The following is a 20370-nucleotide window of genomic DNA, read 5'->3' on the forward strand; positions in this document are numbered from 1 at the left end:
GAGATTGACAGTCATCTTGAATTTCTTCCATTTTCTAATAATTGCGCCAACAGTTGTTGCCTTCTCACCAAGCTGTTTGCCTATTGTCCTGTAGCCCGTCCCAGCCTTGTTCAGGTCTACAATTTTGTCCCCAGTGTCCTTAGCCAGCTCTTTGGTCTTGCCCATAGTGGAGAGGTTGGAGTCTGATTGATTGAGTGTGTGAACATGTGTCTTTTATACAGGTACATGGCTTCTTAAAGACAAACTAACAGGTCTGTGAGAGCCAGAATTCTTGCTGGTTGGTAGGTGATCAAATACTTATTTCATGCAATAAAATGGAAGTTAATTATTTAAAAATCATACAATGTGATTTTCTGGATTTTTTTTATATTCTGTCTCTCACAGTTGAGGTGTACCTATGATGAAAATTACAGATCTCTCCATTCTTTGTAAGTGGGAAAACTTGAAAAATCGGCAGTGTATCTTATTTTCCCCACTGTATATATTTATATTTAGAGTTGCTTTCCATATTGCCAGTTCTCACCAGCTGCTACAGATGGAACACAGAGGAAGAATTTTAGAAACAGAGTGTGGAGTAAAAGAAAGCAATTTTTATTTATTTATTACTTTTTGTAAGTGCAATCTCCCCAAAACCTTTTAAGATGCTACTCAAGACAATCAAAAATGTGTCAAAGGAGAGAGAATTCTAACGACTCAGGTGCCAGTAGTTAAATGAGTAAAAAAAACCACAGGAAGACAAATAAACTAATTCCTATCCAGCACAAACATGCAGTAAGAATGCATTCCCATTGTTGTTATGGAAAACTATCACATTTATTAATCTAATGGTAAACAGACCCCATCCTCCAAATAGCAAATTAATTGAACCCATAATTAAAGCTTGCAACAAACAGAGTTCTTTACTTGTGGCAGGCTGAGCTTCAGCTTCCTGCTATAATTTACAGGCGCTTGAATTAAGCCTGATAAACATTTTTGTGGTAACACATGGACTGCAGAGTTTACGAATGAGAGTGAGTCCAGGAATTTTACAGGCCTATAATGCGTCTCTCAGAGCTTGTTCGCACACAAACTACATGTCTGAGATTCTAGTGGTAGGTCTATATTTATGATGTTGTGTGCAAAAAAAAAATAATTAGTCTAAATACTGACTTTAAACACTTTCACTGACCAGACCCTTGGGCTGTTTTAGTGCTAGCGTCTTTACGAGGGGTTTGGCCATGGGAGAGGCCCCTGGCCCGATGACTATAAGGCTGGGTTGTTTTTGTGGTTAAGTGGAACTGAGAAACTCAAAGAGGGTAATTTTATGGTTTTCCTAGTGAACAAAGACTATTAAGTTTGACAGTTCTGACTAATGGTTTGGTTATCTCTTCAATTTCAATGACAACATCACTGAAACGCAGCCAGCACTATACTGTAGGCAACTTGAAAAGATATGTCTATAGATGGCAAGTGAACAAGAGAAATGTACTTTTTGCCTGTATCCCAATAAAATAACTGTTCAGGCAACATAAATCTGTTAATTAACTTCAGAGTGGTTTTAGCAACTGCTATGCATGAGACTAAAATAATTATTATAACAAAAAGTGCCCAGTGTTACTTTAGTATTATTTACTATACTATTAATACTTTGAGCTTTTATACTCTTTTCATTTAATTGTAGTAAATGTATGTGCTTTTCTCATTTTTATTATAGCATTTCTTTTTTATATAGTTTATTTATGATGATTAATAAATTAATAACCTGGTTTCCTGACATGTTTCTGTTCCAGCAAAAATAAAGCAAAAAATTAACAAAGGGCGCAAAAAAAAAAAAAAAAAACTTTAAATAACAGCATAACTTTGCATGCATGAATTAACATTTACCCCTACAAATTAAAGCCAATGATTATAACTTAAAGTGATGGGTCACCAAAGATTTGGAACGACATGAGGGTGAGTAAATAATGACAAAATCTTTTGGGTGAACTATCCCTTTTAAAACTGTTATTTTGACTGCGGTGCTCTACCTTTTCCCAAAGGCCAACACAATGATCGCCAGCATTATCCCAGCTGATGTCATGGTCTAATAGTTGGTAACATCACATCCTTAATATGACTTATGTCTTAGTGAGGTCAGTGTAAATTTACATGGGACAAAATGCACAGACAGGACATGGAAAACCATGGCTGTATTTAGACAACTGGACATGTTATAAAGCCAAGAATAACATTTGATAGTTTAGTTAATTACCTAATCTATTTAAATAGCATTATAATTAACAAGTCATGTGTCCAGTAATTTACAGCAGTTTAACAGGTGTTTTTAGAGCTGCAATGAGCAATAGTTTTTCGACAGTAGCTTTAAACGTCCAACAGAGGGCAATAAAACCTTCATTTGCACTAACTAATAGTAACAGGAGGAGTCTAGGAAAAAAACAATACCAAAACATTTCACATATATCAATTCATCGTATGGATAGCTAAAATGTGATATTTAAAATCAACAAGATAAATTCAGACTTGGTTTATTGCTTTTTCTTATAATAAATAATATAAACAAACAAGATTAAAACTGTTACAGCACAAAACAAGACAAAAAAAAAAAAAAAAAAAGTGTTAAAACTGCCGGACATTTAAGAGAAAAAGATGCAGGCACTTTTTAGAGAGAGGGCAAAAATGAAGATAAACATACACTGGAAAGCATTTCATCATAGTAGTCATACTTGAATCCCAATAACTGAACAATTATGAACAATTCAACAGCAAACTCTCACTCATATGATCAGACAAGTACAGTCATACCCAGAAACTGACAGGGATGTGGGCAGATTATTTAGCATCAGTCTACTTGGTTTTACTGTATCCAACACATTGAGTTATTAAATAAACTATGGATTTGGTTCATCACTTAGCAGAGCAAGAGACAATAGTATTACAGCTGCAAGAATTCACCCTTATGTATAAGTGTGGATAAAAGATGTGAGTCAATATAAACCCCAGCTTAGTCCACAGGATCAATTAGTCACATTAACAGCACATAGAATAACTTTCAAAAATAGGAAACTGTACAGAAAAAAAAAACAGGAAAAATGAATTATGTTCTGTAATGCTCAGAGAAGGGGAATTCTTGGATATTAACAGGAATCGTTTCTCACAAGCACAGCCTTTTCTGACTCCATTCCATGGGGTAGCGCAAATCTTCACTTCTTCCAACACAATCCCAGAAACTATTTCAGTTTAGGTGATATTCAATCCATATTCCTAATTTTTCTTTTAGCAACTTTCAAAAGGTTTGGAGGTACTTGGAAGAATCTTTGATGTCTGAATCATTGCGGTAGTGTTCCTGATCTAGATGAACATGACTGACGCTCTTTTTATCTGACATAACCTGTTTTAAAGTTCAGAATTTGGTCAACAGGTCAGGTCGAATCAGTTTGGATCTGAACGCCTGGTCATCTATCCCTCCAATGATCCTCCCATCACTTAAACTCGTCACACACATCTTAATATTTCTGTGTCAGAGGTAAAAGTTTAACATAAAACTGTCAGACCTCACTGACAGGAAGATCTGCATTATCCAGATCAAGTTGGGGCAAGGGATCGTCACACATTCCAAAGCTGCTACGTCGTCGCCACGGCGATTCGTGAGTCACTTTGAGAGGCGGGTTTCTTGCAGTGACAGGCGGGCATGTGGGCGGGGCAGGGGCAGCAGGCTCATGAAGTGCTCGCTGTCCCATGCCAGGCCTCGTGGGACCACGGCATTCTGGGTTTGCTGACACGGCAGGGCTTGCCGTCCAGGGGATGGCGTGACTCGTGTGCTGGCGGTAGAAACAGGAGCCGCCAACAATGAACTCCTAAATGGGAAGAATGAGGGACAGAATACATCTATGTAAGTTCTGGTCTGAATAAAGTGATTTTAGGAAAGCGTTAAGATCGATGCAGTGCGGTAATGATTTGAGAGCAGTCTCAGATGTGAGTAAGAACAACCGAGAAACGTATTAGAAGTTTTAGATGAGCTTAGCAGAAGAAGATGAGAAGTACCAGAGACCAGAGCCAGCAGAGCACCAGATCAGAAGTGTTAGTATTCAGAGAGCCCAGCTGTCCCACTCACTGGAAAACACAACATAAGAGAGAACGTGAGAAGCAGAGAGAGGTAGAAGCTGGACTGAACGATTGATTTTCCTGGCGCTAATAACTAAGAGATGTGCTTTCATTTGGCCAATAAGTTTCCTAAAGACACGGTCATTAGCCAGATTTTGGCAACAGCCCCTGTGTCACAATTCTTAAATATAAGAACATGAAGCACACGAAGAATATGAGCTTTAATAGGATCTCTAAATGTAACCTTCAGTAACAAAAAGGACCGTTTTTGTCTGATTAATTTTCAAGAATCCTCTCAGTCCATTCATAAAATATTCAATTCAAAACTCTTCAAAGATTTATCATGCAAAAATATTTTTAATTATATTTATATACCTTAAATTAAAATGTAGTAAACTTGCAAACTTTTAAAGTTTAAAAGTTTGGCGTCAGTAAGATTTTTTATCCTTTTTTTGTTTTAAATTCAGAGTGTGTTAAAAAGATCAAAAGTGACAATAAAGACATTACAAAATATTTATTTTTCAAAATAACTGGTGTTCTTTTAAAATTTCTATTCATCATAGAATTCTGAAAAATGTATCATCGTTTCCACAAAACTATCAAGGAGCACAACTGTTTTCAACATTGATAATATTAAAAAAGTTTGATCAGAAATTATTTGAATTGCTGGGGGAAGTCGTGGCCTAATGGTTAGAGTCGGACTAGTAATCCAAAGGTTGCGGGTTTGAGTCCCCGGCCGGCAGGGATTGTAGGTGGGGGGAGTGAATGTCCAGCGCTCTCTCCACCCTCAATACCACGACTGAGGTGCCCTTGAGCAAGGCACCGAACCCCCAACTGCTCCCCGGGCGCCGCAGCATAAATGGCTGCCCACTGCTCCGGGTGTGTGTTCACAGTGTGTGTGTGTTCACTGCTGTGTGTGTGCAATTTGGATGGGATAAATGCAGAGCACGAATTCCGAGTATGGGTCACCATACTTGGCAGTATGTCACTTCACTTATTTCTGAAGGATTGTGTGACCCTAAAATTAAAAAAAATAAATTTTAAACAATCAAAATGATTTTTTAATCGAACAACTTTAGCATTTTTCCCACATTTTGATCAAATTATGCATTTTAAATGAGTTCTTGTATTTCAGTTCAATAATATATATTGAGATGAATATCAAATATTGTTAAAGACTGAAAAATCTGAATTATTTTTAAGCGACACTGCCCAGCCCTAGGTAGAATGTGGGAGACAGAGACAGAGGTAAATATAAAGAAAGAAAAGAGTGGGGAGACGAAGGTTGAATGACAGAAAGAATATAAGGGAAAGATGGCAAATATTGAGACAAGGTTAGAACTGCATTCTGTGTTTAAGAGTTACTAATTAATCCACGAATATAAAAATATTATCATCAGTTTGAGAAGTGCAACACAACAGAAAAAAAGCATCTTAGTCATTGCTCTAGACTGTCCAAAACATTTTACCTAACAATCGTGTGAGAAAGCACAGACATGTCTAATCTAATAACAGCAGTAATTGAGGACCTGATGTCCGAGACTGGAGGGTTTACCTTACGAGACTAAAAGCTTACTGCAAGTCAGTACAGAGAAGTTTGGATGACTTTTATGAAACACAGACACCAAAATGCAACTCTCAAACACTAAAGCACACATAACCTCATCAAAACACACACACACACACACATCTTATTCAAAATATTGTGCAAATTTGTGAGGTTTGGAAATGTGTAAACAATATGATATGTTGAATGTTTATAACTTTTATAACTTAAAAAAAAAAAAATTAAATAATTTAAAATTAAAATTCTATTTTAAATTTCTCTCATTTAATATGCAGTTGCACTAATAAATAACACATAATGGAAGCAAAATGGGCCATGAATATGTTTTTGTGTTTATTTTAATCAGTAATTACCAGTCTGGATGATCATTTAGAATGGTGGAAAAAAATAAAGTCAAACTTTATGAACCATGTTACACACAACAATAAAGAATAATGAAATACAGAAGAGCAATTTAAATGTGTGAAACATGCGTTTTTGGTGTGTAGCAGGAGACTGCAGTGGGCTGGCAGAGAGGCTGAAGCATTAGAAATTAAGTGCAACAATATTAACCGTTAGTTCAAATCAAGGAGCCACGAGGTTGAGAAGAAACAGATGAGAACAAAACAAAGGTAAAATTAGCAGGAAGACATAGGGTCAGCGGAAAACTGAATGTGTGTCTGGAATGAACTGTTGAATAAGTTTATTTCTGCATTTGAACTGTTAGGTGTGTGTATGTATGTGAAGTTATTCTGGAAAAACGAAGTGGAAAAGATTAAGCTAGGTGAGTACGTCCGCGTGCGTAAAAAGGCTGTGCGTTAGCGACTCCTCTAAAGCGAAGCGAGGAAGAGGAAACAAGGGGCGGATCAAAGCGCCGGAGCTCACATACGTGCTGCCTTGAGTGACACGTGGTGTGTATCTCTGAATACAGGGGCTTGAATGCCTTCTGGCCTGACGCATCTGAAACAACAGTGCAAAGCTACATTAGAGGAAGAAAGGGAGAAAGAGATACAGGCGCCCCAAAAACGTATTTGGACACTTAATGTATGAATGTTATTGTATTAACATAACAAAATATCAAACCAAGTGGCATCTGCAAGTTAAAAAAACAAAAACACTTACTTTTGAATAATATACAGTATATATTGATATATAATTTAAAACAGTCAGTATGAAATGGAAATTCACCCTATCAAGTCTCTAAATGCATTTTATTGTGAATGATTATTGTGATTATCTTACTGTGAACAAGTTTTTTCAAACCATTTATTTTTTTATACAAAATGTTATAACTCCATTGACATGGAAGACTCTCTGGTGACATATTCTTGACTTCGCCAACATTTAGTTCTCTTAAGCACTGCTTTCATCTTACAAATGACTGCAAGCTCGCATTCAGATCTGTCTTCAAACAATCAACAACCGAACAGTACCAAGCTTCCACTGTACTTTTTTTTTCCCCTTTTTAATAATGTTTCACTTGGATATACGTCACAATACAGAAGATAACATTTGTTGCTACTACCATCTACATCTAAATGTTTAGCTTGAATATGTGCTCTTCCATATCCAATAAATGCTACTTGAATTGTATTTGACTTTTATACATTCAGTGTCCAAATACTTTTTGGGGTCACTAGGTTCAGAGGGGAGTGGGAGAAAGTATGAAAGGAACAGATTGTGGTCCACACATAAGTGTACTCTCTGATTCCAAAGTGCAATAACACTTCTGAGCCATTACCAATCTTAACCCAAACCACTGCAGTCATATTATTATTCACTCGTGTGTCTGTATGCGCGCGCATATGTGCATGTGAGAGAGAAAGCGATAGAAAGGCACATGATAGATATATATACACATATATACACATATACATACATATATATATATATATATATATATATATATATATATATATATATATTTCACACACTCTCCACATGTTCTCGGCTTGACTCATGAATTCATGCTCCATTGTTTTGCTCAGAGGCAGAGTGACTACCTGCGTTTGAATGCATGTGTGAGTGTGTGTGTGTACATACAGAGGCTGCGGACCGGCCTGGGCCCCTCTGAGCCACAATGGCTCCTGAAATAGCCTTGATCCAGCTGTGCATCTCCTCTGGACTATCAGCCTGAAACAGAATGGTAGAAAAAGATGGAAAGTTCATACATAATTTAAAAGAAACACAAAGAGATGCTGCAAAAGTTCTGAATGCTCAAGATTTGAGCCTGCAGATGTCTACATGGTTCAGAGATAAAGTGTAGAAACTACATACAATAAAGTCATACTCATTTTCACAACAGAGAGAAATTTCCATTTCAACACCCTTTTCAGAGAATCTTGAGATCTTTGGTCTCAGAAGTTCATGCTGATTCTTGACAAAACTTCTGACCTGGACATAAAATGTTCTGGAGGTTGTGACGACTTCAAAGAGGTTGTCTCGCATGATGATTTCACTGAAAGTGAAACAGGAAGAGAATAACTTGTATATGAAAGGAAACCTAACATGCCCATTTTTACAATATGTAATATAAGTCTCAAGTGTCCCCAGAATGTGTCTGAAGTTTCAGCTCAAAATACCCCACAGAAAATGTATTATATCATTTTGAAAATGCCTATTCTCTTTCATATCTTATTGCACTTAAACTGTCAAATACATGCGTTACAAAAACAGTCGGTTATGTCTGTGAAGGTAAACAGCTGGGAAAGAAATTGCATGTTTATTTTAAATCTGTGAGGCAGCAGCGTAATATACAGTACATAAATCAATAAATCCACAGCTCTCTTGTCTCCTCTGAGTCTGGGACTCTAAATATTTTTCTGTGTTTGTTAGTGCAGCCAAAGACAGAACAGTTAGCATGCTTTGCTCAAACTTTTGCCATGGCATTAGAACTGGTACATCGTCGTAACTTGCAAAAACACAATGGCAGTGCCATGGGCGGAAACTTTCAGATTAAGGGGTGGTAATATTATATTAAGTTCCTCTTTCTATGTCATGGGGGAGCGAAATCTGAGTGGCTTTTTTGTTTCCACAAGCTTGCAGAAAGGCGTATTACAAAAAAAAAAAAAAAAAAATACTGGGTTGTAATTTTTCACATTTTGTAGGCTGGTAGATTTACGGGGGATTTATAGCATTTTAACACAGAAAAGGTCAGATTTACATGATGCGTCACCTTTAAATCTATAACTATAAATGCACACAACCCTTCAAAAGTTTAGGGTTAATAAGATTTTTTGGGGGAAAAAACACTTTTAATTGGTTAGAACGCATTAAATTGATTAAAATTGCCAGTAAAGACATTTACAATGTTACAAAAGATTTCCATTTCAAATAAATGCTGAATCCTAAAAAAAACATTAAGCAGCAAAACCAAAACTGTTTTAAGCATTCATAATACTAAGAAATGTTTCTTAAGCACCAAATCAGCATATTAGGATGATTTCTGAAGGACTGATTAATTGAAGGATGACTTCTGTGACACTGAAGATTGAAGTGATGGCGTCTGAAATGTCTGCTTTCATCATAGGAAAAAATTATACTTTAAAACCTTTTTTTTTTTTTTTTGAAGTTATTTTAAATTATATTTTGAACTGTAGTGTAAATGCACAATCCAATTATTTCTTATTAAGAACCGAAGGATCCATATTCATAGGAATGTTCAGTCAAATAATAAGATTTCAAAGCATATGATTGGGAGGCATTCTGTTTGTACCCGTGTTTGCACTCCTGCACCTTATGGACCTCCTTCAGAAGAATAATCCGCAAAGGCTCCTTCTCCTGAAAGAGAAATGAAGTGAGAAAAGAAAGATAAGTCTCACAGAGCCAGATCTACTGCCATGGAGTGCCACTTTACAGCTTACTCTGTCCAAGAACCACCCAAATGGACTAAGTTCTATCCTCTAACAGCCAGACACACATGAACATATGCAGTTGAATCACACACAACTGGCAGCTGCCTGGAATCTCTCTGGTATTGTGCTGTTCATGTTGAGACAGAGCGCCGGTATGTGCTTTATCTTTTGTTCAGATTTAAAAAAAAGAAAAACTGAAATGCAAAAGAAAAAAACCCTTCAATTCATATTCTTTCTTTCATAAAACAGCAGACCTAAGGCCATTCCTAACAGTAGAGAGGCCTATACCTTCAATAAATAAATTTGCTAGTACAATTTAGCTTAGATGTCAAGATCAACAATCGCATGAAAAAGTAGCCATTCATCCTAAAATTTGAATTGTACAAGGCTTTGAGCAGCCTTCAACACAAACTATCAGATGTAACTGCTGCATAAATCGAGAATAAATACACAACATACCAGATCAGACTTGAAGTAACTCATTGAGTTCTGCTCCAGAACAAAATATCTCCTTTTCCAGTTCTTCATCTGATATAAGAGGAAAACAGTAACATGTAATGAATTCTCTCCAGTAGTCACCCAGTTTCATACATTCCACAAATAAGATTTGAAATATAATACTTTTTGGTATTTTTGAACACACACACACACACACACACACACACACACACACACGTAACTCCACAAGACCTAGGTCAAAAAAGTCTCTCAGACTCACCAGAGCCCCTTGTTTGACGCAGTATCCTGCTTTAATAAGGGTCTGATCCTGCCCTGCTCTGGAGTGCAAATATGAGGGATGGTTTGGAGCCTTCCTCAAACCCACTTTCTCTCCTCCAACACTGTGTCCCACCTCTCCATCCTGCTGAAAGAAGGGAAAAAGCAGACATAAGAACATGCAGAAAAACACAATGCTCTACAATTTCAAAACTAGCCATAGGGTTTTATTTCTTTGTCCATTATTTCAATTCAACTGCTCACTTGTGAAGTACTAGGAGGCTACATGCCATTGAACTACCATGTTCAAGGCCCAGAAAGGTCGTAAGGACATTGTTAAAATGGTTCATGTGACATCAGTGGTTCAACCTTAATTTTATGAAGCGATTAGAATACTTTTTGTGCGCAGAGAAAACAAAAATAATTATATTATTCAACAATTGCTTCTCTACCGTGTCAGTTTTTGATGCACGATGCCCACAGTACCATGCAAGCGTGTGCGTTCCTCTGCTTGCAAACAAGGTGCATCCGGGTTTTACGTCAAATGCCGGCTCCTGCGTCAGCAGCAACACGCATGCATCGTGGTACTCTTGTGAATGCGCGTCGACTGACACAGAAGACAAGAAACAAAAAGTATTCTCGCAGCATCAAAAAATTAAAGTTGAAAGATTGATTGACATGGACTATTTTAACAATGTCCTTACTACCGCTCTGGGCCTTGAACGTGGTAGCTCTCTGGCTGTCTATGCAGGGTCAGAAAGCTCTCAGATTTGATCAAAAATATCTTAATTTGTGTTATGAAGATGAACGAAGGTCTTACGGGTTTGCACAACATGAGGGCAAGTAGTTAATGACAGAATTTTCATTTTTGGGTGAACTATCCATTTAAGCCGATGTGAGTGAGAATACCTGTGTCTGTGTGACGACAGCCACTCCTGCAATGATCTCGGTCTTGTATGGGACCTGTTTCTTGTTTCCATTTGAAGTCAACTTCTGACTCTCAGAGTGAACAGCATCAGAGGACTTAGGAACCTGGGAGAGACAAAAAAAAAAAAGAAAGAAAAAGAAAATGACAGAACGAACGAGTGAGAGGGAGTTTTCAAAGACAAGCAAAATCAGGGCAGCAGCAAAAGACTGAAAATGCAAAGCAATGCAACAAAAAAAATTGAGGGATAAACGTGAATGGAGCACAGACGAATTAACCATCAATTGTGAGACTCACAGGATAACTCAACAACGGCTTATTGTGTAGCCCTTCAATCCATCAGCCCACGCTCCAAGAGTGTCTGGCCTACAGTGAGAGCTTTTCCTGCCATTGCATGTGGAAGTGTGATATATTAGTGATACAGAGAGAGTGAAAAAGACCAGAGGAGACATTGTAGGGTACGTGTGAGTGTGAGAGGGCATTCTGAAGCGATGTTGACTCAGAGGTGAGGGTCGTTCAAACAATACAACTTCCCGTTAGTCAGCCAAGTGACTCGGCATCAGGATGAGGAACGCAAAGTTTAAACAGGACAGAGTTTTTTTTGGAGAAACTTTCAACTTCCTGTGCATGCATGTATGCATTTGCCTGCACATACACTCAGAGAGAGGGTAAAGATTCCAATTAGGAAACTTTGTTTTATTGTGTGGGTGTTTTCTTATTGTACTTTGCTTGCAAATGCTTGAAATTAAAAATTTGGGTTACGTCTAACAGATAAACTCCCAGAGAATCCTAATCAGAATCTCCTGCCCAGTGAACAAGTCTGCAGTGTTGACAGAACCACTGACACTGACTGAATGAACTTGTTGAATGCTTTCATTGTTTCTTTAAATGTTCCTGTGTGCAGCAGTCTGGGATATCAGATTAACATGTGAGCTTGTTTAATAACAGCTAGATAACTAATGCAAACAATCAGGGCTTTAAAGAACCCTGAAAGGGAGACACAATAGCTAATTTAATATATATTTGCACACAATGAAAACGTAAAACAAGGGTAAATTAACACTTTTGTTTAAAAAAGTATTCAGCACACAAATAAAAGTGACAGTCAAAACCTCTACACTGTTCCATCTATTTAATCTATTTTTGCTGTTCTTTTCAACTTCCTATTCATCAAAGAATCCTGAAAAAAAGTATCACAGTTTTGCCCCAAATTTTAAGCAGGACAAGTGTTTTCAACATTGACAAAAATAAATATTTATTGAGCAACAAATCAGCAAATTAGAATGATTAAATAAAACATTAAAACGGAAAACATATTTATAATTGTAATAACTTATTTTGTTTTTACACTGTATTTGTGGTCAAACAAATTCAGCCTGGCTGAGCATTAAAAAAAAATATTTCAAGCATTATGGTAGAATGTAATGTCAGATGGTCTGATGTAATTAAATTATTACATTACAGTACATTTTAACTGCAATAAAGGAAAATTATTTTATTACAGTCATAAGAATAAATATGCGATTGATTACAATACACAATTCATTTTATTATTTATTTGTTTAATTTGTTAAATTATGAAATAAAAGAGCAGTACATTTTTTGTATGGGGTTATAGATGGATATAGATAAATGCATGCTCACACTTGTGCATTTTGAGTGTGCGTACTCACTGTGATTTTGGTTGCATTATTGAGCGCGTTGACCCATTCCACAAGATCCTGCTGATCATTAGCCTGCAGGAAGAATTTCCTCATTCCTGCGTTGATGACTGCACACAGGCAGAGAGAAAGAGCTTAACCCCATTTCCCATAATGCAATGGCCATAACTCTAATTTTGCTGAGTAGTTCTGAGAAATATCAGTGTATCAGAAGGAAGTGTATTTTTAAAATGCCCATAAATCCCAAAAGCTCACAGATAGCCTGTTTTAGAGCTCAGCCAACTTTATGGATTATCTGCTTATGCTCAGTCAATAAAGCAGTGCGAATCAATTTCAAACTAAAAAAAGCTACCACAAAATGGAAAATGACTAAATTTTTCCTGCAATGTCTGTTAATTCAGTGGCTTTCAGTGTTTTTCTGGGATGAAAAGGAGAACGCTAGAATTATCTGCATCACAATAAACTCCATTGTGCATGTGTAATATTCATTATGCGCAGCTGTACTGAAATTTTTGCCTTCCACCAATAGTTCTCCCTCGTGCAAGTGACATCATTCCGTGTCCTTGTATGGTTCAAATTTTGCTGATAGCACATTTCTAAGTGTGTGTGATATTTTCCTCACAATGACATTTTGAAAATGACTACTTTTGTGACTCACATCAAAACATTAGTCATGAATCACTGACAATCCTTAACTCTAGTGAGCTGTTGCAAGTGAGTGAGTTGAACCTGTGAACCAGATCAGACCGGTTTGTAAACTGAATCAACTGATTCATCTAACCCAAAATACATTTTTGTCATTTTAGAGTGTCACAGCCACAGAGCGGCAAGAGTTTTTTGTTTTGTTTTTCTTTCATTGTGCGTTTCATGGTAGAAATATAGTTATATGGGCTTGGAAGCTGAATAAATAACTCATAAATTATAAATAATGAGTGAACTGTTCCTTAAACTATATCTCGATAAAAGCAACTGTTAAAAAGTTAGAAGGACTGGTGGTTATTTTTGATGAACTAAACCAATAAACAGGATTTCATAAACACTTCAATATGAAGTTCAGATACTACAGAAGCATCCTGCAGAGAGCAAGATTTTAGAAGCACATGTGCACACATACACACATCGATCAAGTGACCAGACCACCGTTTCCTGTTTCCACTCATGTTGCGCAGAAGGTTACCATGTGCACAGCAGTAACCGTACATGCAAAGCAAAACAAAAGTTTGTGTGTATAAGCTGTGAGAATGAGTATGGGCTCAAAATCATCTCAAAGTGTGTATGTGAAATAGAACAGATGGAAATAATGATGGATGCATCAACATAATATTACAATCCATTTTCAGAATTACAAAAGCAGTGCTTACAGTAAAAACATGATCTAAAACTAACCGTATAAGCTTTCTGTTTAGCACCTAGCCAGTATTTAAACCACAAACCCTTCAGTCAAGCACTGAGACTTGAGCTGCAACTCTCAAGGCCTGTTAACATTATGTGAGATCTTGAAAATAACATCAAAGTGTTACATGATTTGAAATATGATATGAAAATATGCTTGTCAGTCAGAAAGTGTTTCACATTTCCAAGCAATTTAAAAATAAGTAAATGTGACCCTGGACCACAAAACCAGTCATAAGTAGCACTGGTATATTTGTAGCAATAACCAACAATACATTGAATGGGTCAAAATGATCCATTTTTATTTTATGCCAAAAATCATTAGGATATTAAGAAAAAATCATGTCCTATGAAGATATTTAGTAAATTTCCTACCATACATCTCTCAAAACTTAATTTTTTATTAGTAATATGCATTTATAAGAACTTATTTTTTTTAAATCAAAATTTAGATTTTTGTAAAACCCTCAGATTCCAGATTTTCAAATAGTTGTATTTCAGCCAGATATAGTCCTATGCTAACAAACCATAAAACAATGGGAAGTTTATTTGTTCAGTTTTCAAGTGATGTATAAATCTCAGTTTAAAAAAAATTGACCCTTATAACTGGTTTTGTGGTCCAGGGTCACAAATGTAAAAAGTTATAAATAAAAAAAGGAGTATATTAGTTATGGAAAAAAGTTAAATAGAAGGCTTACGCTTCTACAATAAAGACAGAAAAATTAGATACTGAACTAAATCTAAGGCATCATAACATTCCAAAAACACCAGTTATATTATAATCAGAAATCTGATAACTTTGTACCAGAATGAGGGTGAAGTACAAGTGCGTTTAAATGTGAGAAAGTCTTACCAAAGCAGTACTCCGCTTTTGGCCTCTGTTTGGTGGCATCACTGACCTAAGACAATAGTGGGAGTGGGAGCCTTGTAGCAATTTCTCAAAAAGCAATGACGCACAAATGGTAGAATGTGTGAAAACTGTTGTATGTTTGAAAAGGTGGCAGCTTACCTTGGATATGTAGGTGAGACTGAGGGAACCCACGTGTTTGGCACCTACAGGCAGGTTCTAGAAGACCAAGATCCAATATTATTCTCAGATAGTGAAACAGAACTAAATTACCCAATATCCATTTCGATTTTAGACAGATCATACCTGCGGGTTGTCCATGTACCAGACCAGACTACCCTGCTGAGTGTCCAAGATGAAATACCGTCGCAGGAATTTGCCGCTGTTCTCCAATTCTTCGATATCCAGGAAACCGCAGATGCGGTTCTGCCGGTCCACGTAAGGCATGTCCCCCTCTCTTCACACTACTCATTCCCCCCTCTCTCTGATATCAGTAACTGCTCAAGACAGAGATGGAGATGGAAAGGAAGGAGGAGCATGGGATTCAAGATTTTTATTCGTCACATACACAATTATACAGAGTATAACCAGCAGTGAAATGTAAGTCAGGTCCGCTCCAAGGACAGTGCAATTATATAGTACACTAATATTAAGAAATAGAAAAGTAGAAAAAAAATAGGATACAAAGATTGGAAAGAGAGAGAGGTTAGTCAGACTAACAGTAAATGAGCTGATGCACTTATGCGGTTTTAAAAATCCCCCTTCCTTCCTCGATGACCCCTATGTATTCCTTTCTCTCCCTTTCTTGTGCTCTTTCAGCTGAAAAATATTTTCTTTCTTTGATGTGTCAAAGTATTCTGCACAGGATATGAATCACAGCGCTGCTTTGAACAAGACCTTTTTTTTTTTGATTAGGAGGAAATAAAAAAAAAAAGTTATAAAAAGATCTTTTAAAAAAATTGTATATTAGAACTGTTAAAAGTGAAAAGTTGCATAAGAATAAGAAAACTAGATTTTGGGTAAAAAAAAAAAAAAAAAAATGTACTTTCAATTAAAAACATTATATATTATTGTATATTCAACAGAATTTGTTTTGTCCTCAATTAATTATTTTAAACTTAGGAGCGGTAACTCATAATTCACAATAGATCAAGAAGAAATTAATACTTTTATTCAGCAAGTATTAGGTATTAAATTGATAAAAAAAAAAACTTGTACATTGTTACAGAAAAAATCTATTTCAAATAAATGAAATACAATTTTAAACTTTCCATCCAAAAGAATCCTGAAAAAACGTATCAGGGTTTCCAAAAAGATATATAGCAGTACACCAGTTTTCAACATTGATAAATGTTTCATGAACACCAAATCAGCATATTAGAATGATTTCTGAAGGATCACGTGACACTGAAGACTTGAGTAATGGCTACTGAATATTCAGCTTTGCAATCAAAAAAATAAATAAAAAAATAAGACAATAAAATAAAAACAACAGGCATTTTAAATTGCAATATTATAATCACAGTATTGCTGTTTTATCTGATTTCCGATCAAATTTAGTGTACATATTTTTGCAAAGTGCTCTCTCAAGCTGTATTACATAACATTCAAAAACATTCTGACAACACGTGAATATGGCACATAACGTGTCGGCAAAACCAAGAATAAATCCACCATTCCACTCTTGTATTCTGAGGGCAGGGGCATTAATGGCATGAGTGTAAGTCATAAACAGACACAGGCTGTGAAGGAAGACAAGGCCTGCTGTGTCATCGCCCTGCAGAAGCAACAATGACCATGAGTCACTTCACCAATTAGCATGGAGAGCTGTTCGGCCCCTCCCTGGGTTCCAGAGCACAGAATCAGCCTTGTGTTCTGGAATGCTCATAGGTTCTAGAGAAGCCCTGTTCTTCTAAGTCTTAGAGTATGCACTGCAGGCCTTTACCATGAAAAGCAAAACATGACATATACAGCATTTGGGTTTGAACAAAAGCACACATATCTCATTCTGAGCTGTTATCTGCTGATGTGCTGCTTATCAGAGCCGGCAAAAGCAGGGTAACAGCTGGAGAGGATTCAGATGCCTTATTCTCGCTCTCTTCCTCTTGATTTTCATATTAGATTAGGCAGATAGTCTCCAAGACAGGTCTGGTCACATTCTAGACAGGATTCGTTTTGTTTTAGACTAGACCAACCACATTAACACACACATACACACAAAGTTAAGAAGCCAAACTCCTTATCTCTGGATCTTAGACGTGTGTGTGTGTGTGTGTGTATATAAGAAGGTTAGAATTGCATGTTGAGCTTAATTTGTTTATGTTATTTGATGTACTTCAACACAAGCAGACACACACACACACACACACACACACACACACACACACACACAGAGAAAGACACTTACTACACAAGTTTAGGTTAGTTTGCATGCACATATCCTTCTTTGAATCCCTGATTAAAAAACAAATCTGCTATTTCACTGACAAAGATGAACGTCATAGATAAGGCACATGATAGACCACTTTAACCCGGACTGTGTGTTTGCATGTGCACAGCACAAGACATACTCTCTGTGACCTAATTCACTCATATATTATTATAAACCAAAGGTTGGCATATTTGTGCAGCATTTCAGGCAAAACAGACAAGAGCGCACACCTCACACATTTGTTTTGAACCATGTAAGGTTGTCAGAAGGGTTGCACCAAGCTCTTGCCCTTGAGCTGTTTCAGCAATTGCAAACATGCACATAGACACATTAAGGTTATTATAGTTTTTACATTTTCAAATTTGTGTTTGTTTTAAAGGGTTAGTACTGTCATCAGTTACCCTTACAATTACCTGCCATTACAAACCCAAAGACTTGTTTTATGTTTGAAACACAAAATACAATACTTTTCTGTCCAATATTTAGTAAACAGCTTGAATGTCGTTATGAACTTTTTGAAGCGTCAAACATTTTGATAGAACAGACCTCAGAAAACTCTCAGGTTAAATTAAAATATCTTCATTTTTGTTTTGAGGATAAAAGAAACATTTTATGGGTTTGGAACGACATGGAGCATGGACATTCATTTTTGTGTGAACTATGCATTCAGTCTTATTTTTACACTGACTTAACATTTCGGTTTAGTTTCATTTAAATTACAGTTTAGTTTTCATTATATGGCTATATTTCATTTTAATTTTTTAAGTTTGATCTACAGCTGTACCAATTATAGTCAGGGAATCAGGAACTAACATTTGCTAAAATTAGCTAAATCTCAAAGGTTTCTTGATAGCTTTGTTCCATTTTTGAGTTTTCTAGTTGCTTCCATTAATAATTTGATTTCAGTTTACGAAAATGTATTTTGAAATCTTGGCACACACAGTGTAGACTGTGCACATCTGTACAGTAAACGGATCTGTTCCATCTGTATTAAAAGATATCTCAAAGACATTCACAAGAGAAATAATGGTCTTTCCTTGATTTCTCTGTTGATCATAACTAACCTTTGGATAAACTTCACCAGCATAATGGAAACAAATGAAGACTAGAGTAAGGTGGTAAAAATATGTTGAAATCAAAGAATGCTTCCCTAGAATGTAAAATTAATGTCTTATGCAAACAATTCTGCATGTCCACTAAAACATGTAACATCTCTATCTACAAAAAGTGATGTCCTCAAACACAATCACCTGCTGTTATGCAACATTTCAACACATTTTAGGTCAGGTGTCCATTGGTTGGTCTGTGGTAAGGGCAAGCCAAAAACAGAATGCTTATGATAACACAAAACCATAAAAGAGATGTTGCCAAAATATAAGCAATAAATTAAATAACAAAATACAAATATGTACTATGCTAATTTTCATGATTGTTTCCACGACTTATATATATATATATATATATATATATGGGATCATTTTACAGTTACAATCAGAGTTACAATCTAACTCTCTCTCTCTCTCTCTCTCTATCTATCTATATATATATATAACAACTATCTTTTACGTGCATATATGCAAACCAAAAAGATCTTTACTTTTACAAAGATTTACATAACTGCCATCTTTAAATGATAAAGTAAACGTAATCATACTCTTTAAATGGGGCAATTCAGAAAAGTCAGATAAGATACCATCGAAATAAGACCGAGATAAGAACGAAAACTTACAATCAATCCATCAACACATAACGACTCAAATCTGATCTTGTTTAAAGAAATCAACATTTATGTTGTGATATTAATGATATTGTTATAATGGCGATGGAGGCATGCTCAGAGTTACAATCTAGCTTTATATGATAAATATTATCCTTACTAGATTAACTCTATTTGATCATTACAAGGATGTGTCTAAAATCCACGTCTGTTAGTTAGCAACAGCGCGGAAAAGCCCAACCTCGCCCTGTCTCCATTTAATCCTGCCTTGAATCTACAGCAGGATCCGTGTTTACACTTTAACACAGCTCCATATCCATAAACGCACTCACACAGAGACAGATATCCTAGAAAGGGTGATTTCTCAAACTACTCACTCGGTTTGTTATCGCTGAAGTGGTTCGGTTCAGCCCATCTCCAGCTCGTGCTCTCGTTCACAAACTTCACGAGTGTTTTTCCTGCGGGAGCGGAAGTGGCTGTATACGTCACTGCGTCAGCTTAAATGTGTCTGTTTTTTTCTTTCTCTTTTCTCTCGTTTTCATTTTTTCATACAGGCAGTTGTAAAATATTATTAGGGGTTCGAGCACGTAGTGCTGAAACCCTTTTGTAATTGTTAGGATTTTTTTTATTATTATTCACTAAAACTGATCGTGCAGTATGGAGCGATTTTTGTGCCAATATTTATCAAACAAATCCAGTGTTTTGCAAATAAACACAATCTGCTTTGCAAAGAAAAACTCGACTTTCAAACAAACGCAAAGTGATTTTCAAATACAAAACTGTTTGAGAGAAAATGAAGAGGTATTCACAAATATATGTATTGTGTGTTACAACTGTGAGACTCATTTGCCTTTTTATGAGGAAACTTGGCTTGATTTTCTCACAAATGCGACAGGCTGATTTTCTCACACGAGTGCGGGCTGATTTTCTCACATGTGCAATTGAGCAACTTTCTTTTCCAAAACAGCAGATGGCGCTCTTGGTCAATTTACGCTAGTCTCCCGAGACCTGAAACACCTCTTTACCTTTTCAGACCAATATGAGTGGGGAACATTTGTGGGGAACACATTTACATATACGTTTAGCATGTAGAGGATCATTATGCAGCACCCAACACAATTATGGGAATCAAATGGAAACAATTAACAGTTTAGTTGTAATGGCACAAAAATGAAAAATAAGAAAGGGGGCCATCTTACCCCA

General features: G+C 36.3%; 1 protein-coding gene across 5 annotated transcripts; it reads right to left on the reverse strand.

Moving 5' to 3' along the window:
• Window positions 1-2488: 2488 nt before the first annotated feature.
• LOC306850403 (pleckstrin homology domain-containing family A member 1-like) lies at window positions 2489-19649 on the reverse strand. 5 transcript variants are annotated; one of them, XM_079386029.1, is made up of 13 exons: window positions 19545-19649; window positions 15326-15516; window positions 15182-15238; window positions 15026-15071; window positions 12793-12890; window positions 11104-11226; window positions 10199-10342; window positions 9940-10008; window positions 9342-9406; window positions 8021-8084; window positions 7670-7759; window positions 6516-6586; window positions 2489-3833 (listed from the first exon to the last, which is right to left on the reverse strand). In XM_079386029.1, the coding sequence occupies exons 2-13, from the start codon at window positions 15464-15466 to the stop codon at window positions 3629-3631; spliced, it is 1173 nt and encodes a 390-aa protein (XP_079242155.1). In that variant the 5' UTR covers window positions 15467-15516; window positions 19545-19649; the 3' UTR covers window positions 2489-3628. The 5 variants fall into 5 exon arrangements, with proteins under 5 accessions (XP_079242155.1, XP_079242152.1, XP_079242151.1 ...); XM_079386026.1 differs by having other exon boundaries at window positions 7917-8084; window positions 19545-19637; XM_079386025.1 differs by lacking the exon at window positions 6516-6586 and having other exon boundaries at window positions 7904-8084; window positions 19545-19647.
• Window positions 19650-20370: the final 721 nt, after the last annotated feature.

This window comes from Barbus barbus (genome assembly GCF_936440315.1).
Source record: "Barbus barbus genome assembly, chromosome: 30".
Lineage (NCBI taxonomy): Eukaryota > Metazoa > Chordata > Actinopteri > Cypriniformes > Cyprinidae > Barbus > Barbus barbus.